Source organism: Sorex fumeus, unplaced genomic scaffold, assembly GCF_029834395.1.
Source record: "Sorex fumeus unplaced genomic scaffold, SorFum_2.1 ptg000008l, whole genome shotgun sequence".
NCBI classification, from domain to species: Eukaryota; Metazoa; Chordata; class Mammalia; order Eulipotyphla; family Soricidae; genus Sorex; species Sorex fumeus.
The window spans coordinates 87,144,096-87,157,787 of NW_026606065.1; the positions used below are offsets into that span (position 1 = coordinate 87,144,096).

General features: G+C 45.2%; 1 protein-coding gene across 1 annotated transcript in view; it reads left to right on the plus strand.

Annotated features, from left to right (window-relative positions):
• The window catches only part of B3GLCT (beta 3-glucosyltransferase), a 166,550-nt gene that overhangs the window by 24,035 nt on the left and 128,823 nt on the right, over nt 1-13,692 (plus strand). Inside the window, exons 3-4 of the mRNA XM_056109793.1 lie at nt 5,350-5,389; nt 12,605-12,714. Coding sequence (XP_055965768.1) covers nt 5,350-5,389; nt 12,605-12,714 — 150 coding nt within the window. The remainder of the gene's footprint in view (nt 1-5,349; nt 5,390-12,604; nt 12,715-13,692) is intronic.

The following is a 13,692-nucleotide window of genomic DNA, read 5'->3' on the forward strand; positions in this document are numbered from 1 at the left end:
GGATGCTTCTTTCAGTTTTTGTCTAACCTCTAAGGTGTTACTTTTCGCTTATGTACAAAGTATGTTCCCATTTACTCATGCACATTTTTAGCAGACTGCACCTGGAGGGAGGAATGCCAAGTGCAAGGAGTGTGGGAAAGGGGTCAGAGCACGAGTTCAGGTCCTGCTTCTGAGATTGGAATGGCCAAGGCTGTCTTTTTTCCCTCCTTTTAATTGTAAGCAAGTACACACAATAGAAAGAATTCCATCTTAACCATCTTAAGCATGCATTCCAGTAATAGTACCCATTTTGTTGTGCAAGAAATCTCCAGAACTCTTCTCTTTTTGCAAAACTGAAATGCTATTAAACAACTCCATTTCTCCTCCTCAGGGTCCCAGGCAGTCACTATTATACTCTCTCTCTCTTATTATTATTATTATTATAATTATTATTATTTTGGTGGGGTGATGGTGAAAGCAAATGAAGCCAATGAGACAGTCAGTCTTTCAGGGCATAAGTAAGAGCTTTGGAATCAGCGTGACCAGGGCTGTTCCGGCTTCACCATTTATAAGTCTGAACTGGAGTTTCACTCTTTTATTTGGGAGATACCCAGTGGTGCTCAGGGCTTACTCCTGCTTCTGGACTTTGGGATCAGTCCTGTTGTGCCCGGTGGAGTGCTGAGACTCAGCCACATGCATGTAAGGTAAACATCCTACTCTGCCTACTCTTGCTCTGGCCCCCTACTTTTTTGAAGACAATTTTATTCTGGTTTTGGGGCCACATCAGCAGTGCTCCGGGATTACTCTCCTGGCTCTGTGTTTAGGGATCTCTCCTGGAGGGCATAGGGGATCATACGACATGCCCGAAATCTAACCCACAGTGGCCACATGCAAGGAAAATGCATTACCTCACGTACTGTTGCTCAGTCCCCTCTTTAAGACTTGTTATCTCTTCTAGGACCTCATATAACAGGAATACTATAGAATCTGCCTTTTTTTTTCCCCATGGGAGGGACGTGACTGTCCTATTTCATTTAGATGATGTCATCAAGGGTCATCGACTTTATACCATGTTTTAAAGACTGAATAATACTTCATTACCAGTTCCTCTTTATCCACTCCAGTGTTGTTTTTAGATCTTAAATTTCTAATTGCTTCCGATCCTCATCTGTTCGCTAAATCTGTGGCCTGTGAAGGAGAAAGCAGTTGGCCAAGAGGCAGGTGGCCCCTCTGGATCTGAGGCGAGCATTCCTTTTTTTTTTCTTTAATATTTACAGTCTTTATTTTTTTTTTTTTTTTTTTTTTTTTTTTTTTTTTTTTTTTTTTTGGGGTGTACTGAGCTTTATTATCCTATTGGTGCATTATTATATCTTTTAGGGATTTTTTTCCATCAGAAAATACCTTTTTTTTCATTGTCCATCAGGATAAAAGACATAAATTGGGGCTGTCACCCTTCGGATAAGGGATTAGAGCTGTAGGTCTGACATGACTCAGGGGCCCAGAGCTGCTGGTGACAGGCTTGTCAACCATCCCCAGTGTGTCCTGTGGGGTTAGTCCCTGTTCCTTCAGCATTTTTTTATGCCGCTCGCGCAACTATTTCTTTTTTTTTTTTTTTTTTTTTTTTTTTTTTTTTTTTTTTGATTTATTTTTTGATTTTTTTGTGGGGGGGTCACACCCAGCGATGCACAGAGGTTGCTCCTGGCTTTGCACTCAGGAATTACCCCTGGCGGTGCTCAGGGGACCATATGGGATGCTGGGAATTGAACCCAGGTCGGCCACATGCAAGGCAAACTCCCTACCTGCTGTGCTATCACTCCAGCCCAGAGGTGAGCCTTCTTTCCTGCAAGCACACTGCTAAGAGCATGGGGACCCATGCTGACTTAGGGGCTGTAATGTGGCTTTGCTTCAGTGCCTTTAAAGTGACATGGAGAGCATCATGCTGAGTGAAGTGAGTAAGAGGGAGAGGGAAGGGATAAACAGAATGACTGCACTCATTTGTGGAATATAAAGAACATAATATGAGACTAATGCCCAAGGACAGTGAAAGCAAAGGCCAGGAGGACTGGTCTGTGGCTGGAAGCTTGCTATCAGTATGTGTGTGTGGGAAGGCAGTTAGGATAGGGAAGGGAGGAAGGGACTGCTATGAAAATGATAGTTGGAATTGATCATTCTGGACGAAAACTGAGTGCTGAAAGTAGGTAAAGGGATATACATGATAGGTAAAGGTAAAGGTAAAGGCCCTCCCGTTGTTCGTTGATTTGCTCGAGCGGGCCCAGTAACGTCTCCATTGGAGACTTTGTTGTTACTGTGTCTGGCATATCGAATACTCTCGGTAGCTTGCCGGGCTCTCCGAGAGGGGCGGAGGAATCGAACTCAGGTCGGCCATGTTGGCCGCTTGTAAGGCGAACGCCCTACCGCTGTGCTATCGCTCCAGCCCAGGTAAAGGCCCTCCCGTTGATCGTCGATCGTCGATTTGCTCGAGCGGGCCCAGTAACGTCTCCATTGGAGACCTTGTTGTTACTGTGTCTGGCATATTGAATACTCTCGGTAGCTTGCTGGGCTTTCCGAGAGGGGCGGAGGAATCGAACTCGGGTCGGCCATGTTGGCCGCTTGTAAGGCGAATGCCCTACAGCTGTGCTAACCTTTCAGATTTTAGATTTTTTTTTATTGGGTCACACCCAGCGATGCTCATGGGTTACTCATGGCTCTGCGCTCAGGAATTACTCCTGGTGGTACTTGGGGGAATCATATGGGATGATGGGGATTGAACCTGGGTTGGCCACATGCAAGGGAAACACCCTACCCGCTGTTCTATTGCTCCAGCCCCGGGATAACCTTTCAGTACCTGTTTTGCAAATCATAATGCCCAGAATGGGGTGGGGGTGGTAAGAGAGACAGAGAGAGAGAGACAGAGAAAGACAGAGAGAGACAAAGACAGAGAGACAAAGAGAGACAGAGACAGGAGGAAGGGAGAGAGAAAGAGAGTAACAGGAGGGAGGGAGAGAGACAGGAGGGAGAGAGAAAGAGAGAGAGAAAGAGATAGGAGGGAGGGAAAGAGAGAACGAGAGAGCCTGCCTCATTGGGGTGGGGGGTGGGGGTGAGGATGGGAGGGAAACTTGGGACATTGGTAGTAGGAAACATACACTGGTGAAGGGATGAGTGTTGGAACATTGTATGACTGAAACCCAATCCTTAACAACTTTATAACTGTGTATCTCATGGTGATTCAATACAAATAAATAATAAATAAATAAAGGGGCTGGAGCTTTCTCATCTTGTTTAGTGAGCTTCAAGTTGGTGGGCCCTCACAGGTGGCTTATGCGAAGCGTGGATGAGAGAGACAGTCACTTTCTCCTCACTGGCCTCGGCCATCCTGGGACCCACGGGAAAGGAATGATGAGGTCTGGCATGAACCCCTGTGTGGCATGGGCCAGAGCCCAACTAGCTCCACCACATGTAATGTCTGCTTGGTCTTCTCGTCAAGAGAGTCAATTCCCACCTCCTGATTTTTCCCATAGCTGCGGACTCACACAGGAATGAGGAATTGCTCTCTGTGGGAAAGGAAGGCCACTCCTAGGTCTTAACCCAGGGTTTCTAAGTTATTGTCTTTTCTCACAGAAAGGAATTTCAGAAGTAGGCAGCAGTGAAGTAAAAACAGATTTTATTTGGAGGCTTTTAGGTAGGGGAAGGAGGAAGAGAGAGAGAGAGAGAGAGAGAGAGAGAGAGAGAGAGAGAGAGAGAGAGAGAGAGAGAGAAAGGGAGAGAGAGGAGAGAGAGAAGGAGAGAGAGAGGGAGAGAGAGAGAGTGTGTGTGTGTTCAAGAGAGAATGCGGGCTTCTCCAAAGGTGGAGAGAGCCCCTGTACCTATCTCAAGAGGGGAGAGAGGTGTGGGCAACACATGTGCTCATGCACCACATGTGCTTGTCCATGCGGGCACACACAGCACATGGGCTCGGGTAGCGTTTGTGTATGTTTTTTTTTGTTCAAGGTGGCCTTTATAAGGTTTCTCCAACCACCCCCCACGTGGGGCATCTACCTAGGTAAAAGTATGTACTGGGGTGGTCGATGGTCCTTTTTGAAATTCCTTTGCCGACCTTTGTTCCTGCTGGAGCTTCTCCCCAGGTGGGGGTCCAGCCTTCTCTGGATCTGTTGGCACCAGGTGACAATCTTATGAGGCCCCTTAGCTCACAAGGTGGGTCCCGAGGGCCTCAGCACTAGGTGGGGTTATTGCTCCCTTGGAATCGCATAGCTGAGGAGTCCTTCCCTGTCTGACTGAGCACATTAAGTTCCTTCCCAGAGTGGGAGTTAGGCTGGGAGTAAGCAACGTGTCACTTCGATCTCCAGGCGAAATCCCCCAGCACATCCCTGAGGGCTTCTGTGTACGGTGGCATTTCTGCTCTGAGACAGAGGCACCCTCTGAAGCTACTGTCTGAGGTAGTGGCTCCCTGATGTCCCACTTTCCCTCCTCTGTAATTTCCAAGGATTTCCCCCCCGACAAGGATGCGTCTCCGTGTGGCTGTATCCTGGCTTTCAAACTATTCCCGATTTTGTTCAAGGCTCACAGTGGCATTTCTTGGGCAATTTATGAAGAAAATAGAAGGCTACTTGCCCCTTGCCAGTTTGCAAAACTACAGCATGTGGCTGCCGAAAGTGGGATGGGGGTGGGCGCGCAGAGGAGGACAATTAGCAGAAGCAGCTCTGTTTTGTCTGCCAGAAAAGACAACGAAAACAGCACATTGAGCTGCTGACACTTTGCACTTCCGTCAGAGTAGGCCATTGGAGCCCCTCCCCTGCCGTACCAGGCCAGGGGCAGGCAGTTTTGTGCTGGAGCCCCAATGCTTTGTGGTGCCCCTCTCTCTCTGGGCTCCTGAGCTCCCACAGGCTGCAGGCTGACCACTTCCAGGGCCCTGGGTAGGCCTTGGGGAGAGGGACATGTGCTGGGTTCCACATGGCTGTGTGCCTGCATGCACAGATGACAGTGCATCCATAAGTCTCTCGGGGGGACACATGGCCAGAACTGATACCTTCTCTCATGGTTGTGGTGCTGTGGTGCTCACAAAGTTCTCCATTCAACCCTCCCAGCAACGTTAGGAATCGGTTACATTCCATTTTTACTCCAAAGGACAGAGCCTTTGTTCTCATAAGTGATTTGCCGGGGATCACACAGGGAAGGGGTGGTCCAGAGGAGGCTGCTGGCACGAGATCGAAGCGTGTCCCAGTGCTTGGCTCCATCAGAATTCATCTCTTTCGGTAGTTTCCGTCATTTCCTGGCTTCTCATGTTAGTATGCATTAGACACACCTTTGCAAGATACTGCTGGATTTTTAACTATCTTCTTTTTCTTTTTTCTCTCTCTCATATTTAAAATGCAGAACTTCGAGAGAAATGGTAGACCAACAAAAAATGACCTAGGTAAGTCATTCTTTTTGCTTTTTACTATTTATTTTGGAGGGGTGGGAGCTTATTCAGCAGTGCTTGAGGCTTACTCCTGACGCTGTCCTCGGGGGTCACTCCTGGCAGTGATCAGGGGGCTGTCTGTGGTGTGGGGGATTGAATCCGCGTTGGTTGCAGACAGGGCAAGTACCTTCCTTGATGTACTCTGTCCTGTCCCTTATTCTTCTTTTTAAATGAAATGTCTGTACCCAGCATATTTCTTATAAACTGCATTTCAGTTTTCCTTTCTGATTTTATTTATGGGGCAAATATTCTCATGCAAATACTTTGGCTTCAGCCCAGCCCACTGGTTACCCTCCTGGAGACTCCAGGTGGGGTGGGGGGAGGGTGGTGTTTTCTGTGTTCACTTATTGGCACGACTTAGGTATGGAAGTAACAGCTAATCTGCTGGATTTAAATCCCTTGGCCATCATTTATTGAGTTTTCTTCAGGGCATAATGCCAGGCCAGGAGAGAGCTGTGGGGATGACACAGAGGAATAACACAAAGCTCCTATTATCCCGGGCTGCACTTAGTGGGAGAAAGCACAAGCCTTGGTGCCTGTGCTCTTCTCTAAGGACTTAGTTGCTCATTTTCGTTTTTGGCTGGGGGTGGGGGAGGGGTGCACATCCGGTGGTGCTTGGGGCTTACTCCTGGCTCAGAAATCACTCCTGGTGAGCTTGGGGGACCACATGGCGTGCCAGGGATTGAACCTGGGTGGGCTGCATGCAAGGCAACCCCCTTCCTGCTGTAATATTGCTCTCCTCTGCTCCTCTTCCCCTTTTGGTGTTTGGGCCACATCCAGCAGTCTCAGGGGTCACGTCTGGCTCTATACTCAGGGACCACGCCTGATGGTGCTCAGGGGACCGTATAGGATGCTGGGAAATGAACTAGGGCTGACTGTGTGCAAGGCAAGCCCCCTACCCACTGTACTTTGTCTGCAGTCTGTAGTTGCCCGTTTGTTGACCCCCAGAGAGTGCTTGCTCTTCAGGGCAGCTGTGCAGACTGCACCTTCTGCTTCTCTCAGGCTCATCTGGACGTCCCTGGTATGTTGGGATCTGGGGGTGGTTGGGGCCGTGACCCTCAAGGACCATCCAGTATGCATTGGCTCTGCAGGGCCAAAGAGCAGTCTTCTTAGAGAAGTTATGTGGATTCTTTTTTCCCTCCCTCCCCGTCTCTGCTGAAACTTTCCGTATGGCTCTCAGCCTCTCTTGCCCATATGGCAGCTTTCTCTCAGCTGCCAACCCAAGTTGGTTTGAGTAATTGTGTTTATTTAATTTAAAATATTTAATTAATTAATTTATTTTTTAATTAATGAGAGTTGATGGTTCTCTTTGTAGTAAATAATTATTTAATGAACTGATAACCATAGTCTGGAACATGGGCTTGAAAGTACCAAAGGGAAGTTTCCCTTGCACCAGTAAATCTCGGCGTTGTAAATGCAGTTGACAAATTGTAGTGATACTTAACTTGATATGGAGTCATCTGGAAAGGACCCAGTGGACTTAATTGGTCCCATTCCATAAGTCAGTTGGACTAGGGGTGGCTTTGGAGCTGCCCCAGGGGTTCTGACAATACTCAGGGCTGTGTGACCAGCTCGAAGAGCAGGGCAGCCTTTTGCTCTCTCTCAGGTCACTGCCCAATCACTAGTCACCCGTGGCAATTATTCAGTCCAAGTATAGCCTGTTATATGTGTGCATGTTCATATTTGTCCCAGCTGAAAGTCAATAGGCTGCTTGTTATTCAGCTTTTATCAGAACATCGCTGAAAAACACCTGCACGGTGGAATCCATTTCCAGGTAATCTCTGAGCACGGAAGGATTACTGGAGGTGTGCTCAGCAGCTGAAAAAATAAGAGCTTTCATTCCTTTCATCTTCAGAGAAGCAGCTTTTCTCCTGCAGGGACCCTTTTCTAACCGTCACGTAGATTCTGTTGCCTTTCCTTCCTGCTCTCGGCAGCTTCGGAATTGCAGCATCCTTTCTGTCATCCGGTCTCATTTCTTTATCTTCTCTTTATAGCCTGTCACACTCATCATTACTGTCAGGCACTTAGTGCATGACCAATTTCTTGCACAGTCCTGGAGGAGGAACGGTGATGATCTGTCTCAGATCTTGTCTAAGAATGTGAGTTGTGGCAGTGTTTACTGAAGGCAAATTGCAGGGAGTTATAGACATGCCACCAAAGTGATCTGGATGCACCGGGATTGTCTTACTTAGCTCCGTGGGCTGGGCAGAGGAGCTTAAGAGCAGGTGGTTAGGCAGCACAGAGAAGACAGCTGACTGACCTTGGGCACTAGACCCAGCCAGCCTGTGTGATTCAGTTTGGAAGGGCTTAGGATGCATATCAGACAGTATTTCTTAATGCTTATGTGGTGGAGAGCAAGATTTTAAGAACGTAAGCTGCTGCTAGCACCAGACTGCTAACCTGGGCCTAAGCAGTATGTAATAATCATGATAGTAATTATCACTTTTTTTTTTCTCAGAGATGGAGAAACTGGGTCTGTGCTTCATCCTTAACTTCGTTAGTGGAAACCTCCCATCCCCTTTTCCTTAAATTAAATTCCACATGCTGCTCTGGACTTGCATTGCTTCCTGATCTGGGAAGTTCTTCCACCTTTTCTCTTAGTGTTCCCCTCTTTCATCTGAAAAGGACCCACCCCTTGGGGTCTTTGATGGCTCCAGTTTGTCAGATGTTGATCTGCAGCCCCTGACCTCTGAGTTTACTATTTAAATTCTTTCTGATTGGATCTGGCTGACCCAGCCTCTGTCTTAAACTGACTCTTTCCTTCCTGCTTTTCTCAGAAATGCCTTGGCGACTCTCTGCTCACCCACTCAGGGATGCTGCGGAGATGAGGAGGCTGTGGGGTCTCTGAGAACCACTTTTTTTCTCTGCCACTCATCTGCTGCCTTCCATCTTGAGTCTGCAGAACACAGCTGCTTTTTGAAAGGGGAATGAAGGAAACACCTCCTCCCAGAAGCACGCCTTGCCCTGTCCTGCTCTCCTGTGCTCTTTGGTTTCCTGGCCTCTGCCGTGGCTTTGTGACCTTGTCCTCAGACACCCAACATGGGGCCCATGTTTCTTCCTATTTGTATCCCAGAACCTTCATTCTTGGAGAAGGAGCAGAGATGTTTGTGGGATGAAACATTGCGCTTAGCATGTGTGATAGCAGCTCGTGCACAAGGAGGGTGGCGATTTCTTGGGAGCTATGTTAAAAAAAGAAGAAATAAATTCAACTCTCTCAGTACACAAAACCCAAGTCTATGAAAAGGAGATGAATTGACGTCACTTCCTTCTTGCAAATCTCCTTCCCTGCGTGGAAGAACTGTGGTCTTTGTTAGATGAACAATGTGAGTCCTGCTGATTTGGTAGATGATGTGGCAGGAGTTTGCTTCTGCTGGTGAGTTCAGGATTCGCCCTTTAATGGATGTCTTTGTTCTTTAAAATGTTTTTAAATTGGGAATTATTTTGAACATAGAAAAGCCATTGACAGTAACATAACGAACATCCATGTATTTTACCATCTAACTTAAGAAATCTTTCTTTCTTTCTTTCTTTCTTTCTTTCTTTCTTTCTTTCTTTCTTTCTCTTTCTTTCTTTCCTTCTTTCCTTCTTTCTTTCTTTCTTTCTTTCTTTCTTTCTTTCTTTCTTTCTTTCTTTCTGCCTCCCTCCCTCCCTCCCTCCCTCCCTCCCTCCCTCCCTCCCTCCCTCCCTCTTTCTTTCTTTCTTTCTTTCTTTCTTTCTTTCTTTCTTTCTTTCTTTCTGTCTCCCTCCCTTCCTCCCTTCCTCCCTCCCTCCCTCCCTCTCTTTCTTTCTTTCTTTCTTTCTTTCTTTCTTTCTTTCTTTCTTTCTTTCTTCTACTGTATGTGGGTCACACCTGACTGTTCAATGGCTATTCTAGTCTCAGTGCTCAGGAGTGACAGCTTGTGGTTCTGAGGATTGAACTGTGGTTGGCTGTCTGGAAGGCAAGTGCTTTACCTTAGCTATCTCTCTGGTCCCAAAGCTCAGATTTTTAAAAATATTATCTTGATTTTAAAAAAATTCTCAGGGGTATGGTGCCACCAGCAGGTCAGTCTGTACCTGTGAGGTGAGTGCATCAGCAGCCTGATGGCAACGTCAAACTTCTAGATATCCCCAAATTGCTGCTGTGCCTTTGGCCAAACCCCAACAACTTGGGGCCAAGTTTACCAAGAAAGTAAATGGCCAGAAGTTAGGTATGTGGGAGACACACCCACAAACCACCTCCAGCTCAGCTATATAATTGGAGGCAAGACCTCTCTGGCTCCTAATCAAGCTGTTTAACAGCCATGATCCCAGAGACTCAGAAACAAATGTCGGAACCCAGTGGCTTTTGGCAGAGATGTGTCTGGTCCCCGCAGTAGGTTACTGGTGCCGGGCCACCCCAAGGGGGAAAGGGTGATGTCCCTCCACCTGCTCCCCCTGGGAGGCTCGGTGGCTACCATTCTCCAGAAGCCATAGGACAGTCAGGTTTGGGCCTGCAGTGATGAGACATGTGGGGCCTCATGGGATGGGGGTGGAGCCAGCCCTTTCCTCCCCACCCCAAAGAGACCCCGAGTCACCTCCCATGAACAGCCTCTCTGGCTCCTGATCAAGCTTCTTAAGGGCCATGATCCCAGAGACTCAGGAACAAATCTCAGAACCCAGCAGGTTTTGGCAGAAATCCCTCCAGATTTAATTGTTAAAATTTTGGAATTCCAAAATTGCATGGCCACTACTGCAGCCACTTGACATCATATGTTATTCATAACCAGCACTAGAAAAAAATTGTCTATGGTTGCCTTTTCAGCATATCTCAGTTTGGGGTAAAATCCCAAATAATAATGGTGGGTCTGGTGTCAAAATGTTGAATGTAATCAAAGTAGAGAGAGAGAGTAACGTGGAAATCATCTTCCCCACAGGTAGGGGGAGGGTGCATGATGGGAGGTATATTGGGGTTTTTGGTGGTGGAAAATGAGCACTGGTGAAGGGACGGGTGTTTCATCATTGTATGACCGAGACTTAAACCCAAAAGCTTTGTAACTGCTCTCACAGTGATTCAATAAATAAATTTATAAAAAGGAAAAAAATATTCTCCTGTAATATTTTATACTTTCACATTAAATATATCTTTGTATATTTGTAATATGTTTTGTACCTGTTTTTATGTACAATTATTTTTATATGTTTGCAGATCATTGATTTATGTTGTTACTTCTGTGTCTTATTCCAGCATTCCATTTTTCTAGGATTCATCTATGATATCCATTTGTATCATATGTAGCACTAGTTATTATAGATGATTCTAATTTGTATATCCTACTATATTCCAAGTGGTTATTTGGCTTACATCCATTTTTTTCTTTTTTGCACAGTTCAACTGGGCATATTTGTTATATATTCTTGAATATGCATATGAGAGTTTTTCTAACATGATTAACAGGAGTGGAGTTTCCAGGTCATTGAGTATGTGATCTTCATCTTTATTAAATTTTACAAAAAAAATTACTCTCAAATTGTTTCCTCCATTTTTAACAAACTGAATGTTTATAATTCTCCTTTTGTTTCTCAGCATATGTTGTTAATATTTCAAATGTTGTGGTCTGAAGATTACGTTTTAGTTGCTTTGTAAGAGGCCCATTTTGGTCTTTGTATTTAATTTAGAGTGAAGCAGCCAATTTAAAACAGAGATAGATATGTGGGGTGCTGGAATTGTGGAACTCTTACAAGAAAGTTGCTCTTCAGTGGGTTGTTCAGTATTTTCTTATATTTTTTTTTACTCAATTTTAATCGAAAAGTGCTCTGGGTTATTTCTAGACTCTAAGTGGCTCACTGTTGGATGCTCTTTGTTGGATGATTATTCGCATGAATGGAGAGGTAGCAGAAACTATGGGACTGAGTGGCAGAACTCTAATACATACTAGATTGAAGTTAAAAGCAACTTAGGGTGCTTTAATCAAGGTGTGACTGGGAAAGCCTTTTTGTGGGGAAAGGTCCCCACTTGTTGGCCGGAAACTGGGTGGGAAGCTACGACTTCTGTGACATCTGCCTTCTGCCAGCACCCTGGCAGAATGCTGACACAGTGGCTGTTTCTGCCTCTTTATTACTCACGCAGAAGTTGGGAATGCTACTGTGCTTCTCCAGCTAGGGGGCCGAGCGTTGGTCTCTGCTGGCTAGATACTCGGTTGAGTGCCTGCATGAGATGGGCATGATGTGCTAGTGAGGGTTTCTTGCCCGCTAGCTGTTGTAAACAAGCTGGCCATCTTGATGGGACTCTCCAGTGCTCTGGCAAACATGACCAGTATTGGAGGGCCTTTATCAACACTTCTTGCTGGAGCTTGGCTCTGTGAAACTGTGCCTGTTTCTTGGCCTTAACACCTCATCCTGGCCTGGTGCCTTATGGAGTAAGGATAGGGTAGGGTAGAGGTTATTGATTTATTTATTTACAAGCTCTGTGAATCCACGAACCATGATAGGATTTGGTGAGTCACTTTAAAGGGCCTCCAGAATTCCTGGAGCCATTCAGTAGTTTTCTGGGGACTCTGGAGAACAGTACCACAACAGGTATGACTTAAGTACCAGGTACTTAGGGCCTCACAGTTCTGGAGGCCTGAAGTCTAAGCTCATGGTGCTGGTGGCTTGGTTGTTTCTGAGTCCTGGTTCCTTGGCTTGTCCTTGTGTTTTGGAGACAATATTTTCCATCTGTGTGTCTCTGGGTCCATATTTCCTCTTTTGATGAGGACGCCAGCCATTATAGTAGGACCCCATTAATGACCTCGCTTTAATTTGTGACTTCTGTAAAGTGCTTTCCACATCAGGAAGCAGCACAGTGTGGGATTGCATTAATTGTTAAAAGCCACAATGAGAATTTTGGATGTTCAGCTTTTTGGGAGGGTGGCATCTAGACACTTTGCATGTTTACCGTTATTCTTTATGACAAATGCAGGAGCAAAATTTCAGTTTGTGACTGCAGATGTGGTTAACTATAGCATATTTACTTACTTGCTAATATCTAAGAAATAAGCTTTGCAGATCCAGTCTAAAAGTCTTTGTCACCGGGATTCTTTATGGAGTGATTTTTATTGCCTAAAGACTTGCAGGGGTTTTCCCCCACCTCCTTTTGTAAAAACTTGTTTTCAATATATTTTGGTTAGACAATAACTACTTGAAAGATTTAAAAAATACATTTTTTTGTTCTAGATTTAAAGGAAATTGTATTTGTTATCCAGAGTCAAAGTAATCCTTTTCATGCAAAGAGAGCCGACCAGTTGAAAAAAAACATCTTGAAGCAGGCTGTGGATCATACACAGGTATGGAGAAGGGGGCGTGAGAGCTACTAATGGTGTTTTTCATGATGCATTTCTTTTTTGTAGAGTTCAGTTTTATTTTGACAAGAATAGCTCTCTTGACTCATCTCACTTATTTAGCATTGATTATTTATAATTTAGGATGCTCTAGTTAATTCCGCATGTGCATAATATAATATACTAAATTATTACTCTTATTTACTTTTTAATTTAGGATAATGCTATCATTGTGCCAGGACCTTGTGGTTTTTGTCTCAAAATATGTTAAAAAAAGTAAAATATTGCTATCTAGACACAGGGCCTTCAGCAACCGAAAATGCTCAGATATCTTGAGAACAAGTTCTAATGCAGTTTTCATGTTGATGGAGTATTTTGAGTGACCTTAGTGGGGTACTTCCTCTACTAGTCTCTGAATCTTTTTAAAAGTTGTCTATTATTCATTGAATATTTGATTTGACATATTACATAATACCTGAAAGGATCATGGAAAGGAGAAATGACATGTATGGGATCATTGTAATCAAGTTTAAAAATAGGCAAGAATAGAATCTAAAGAATAGAATTAAAAACTGTCCTGGTGTAACTGGCTTTTGGGGACAGGAAGCTGCCACCTTCTCATGCTGTCATTTAGTTGCATTCTTCTCAGCCAAAATAATTCCTCAGGGCAGGGATATGGCTCAGCAGTAGAGTGCACGCCTCATTTAGTTAGTTCAGGGGTTCAATTACCGCACTGAAGAAACAAAAAAGAAAGTATTCCTCCAAGCCCACAGTGCCACAGTGCCATGGTTGTCAGACAGAAGTGCTTGTCTGTAGAGTAATGCTACTTCATGGTCTTGGCAGTGAGAACTCTTCAGCAGGATACGTGTGTGTGTTTGATGGATTGCCTTTTCTGGTGGTGGGTGCTGGGAAATGAAAGTTGGATATATCTGTTGAAAAATGAGCAGCCTTAATGATATTCAAGGCGAAGGTACTGCCGAGAAT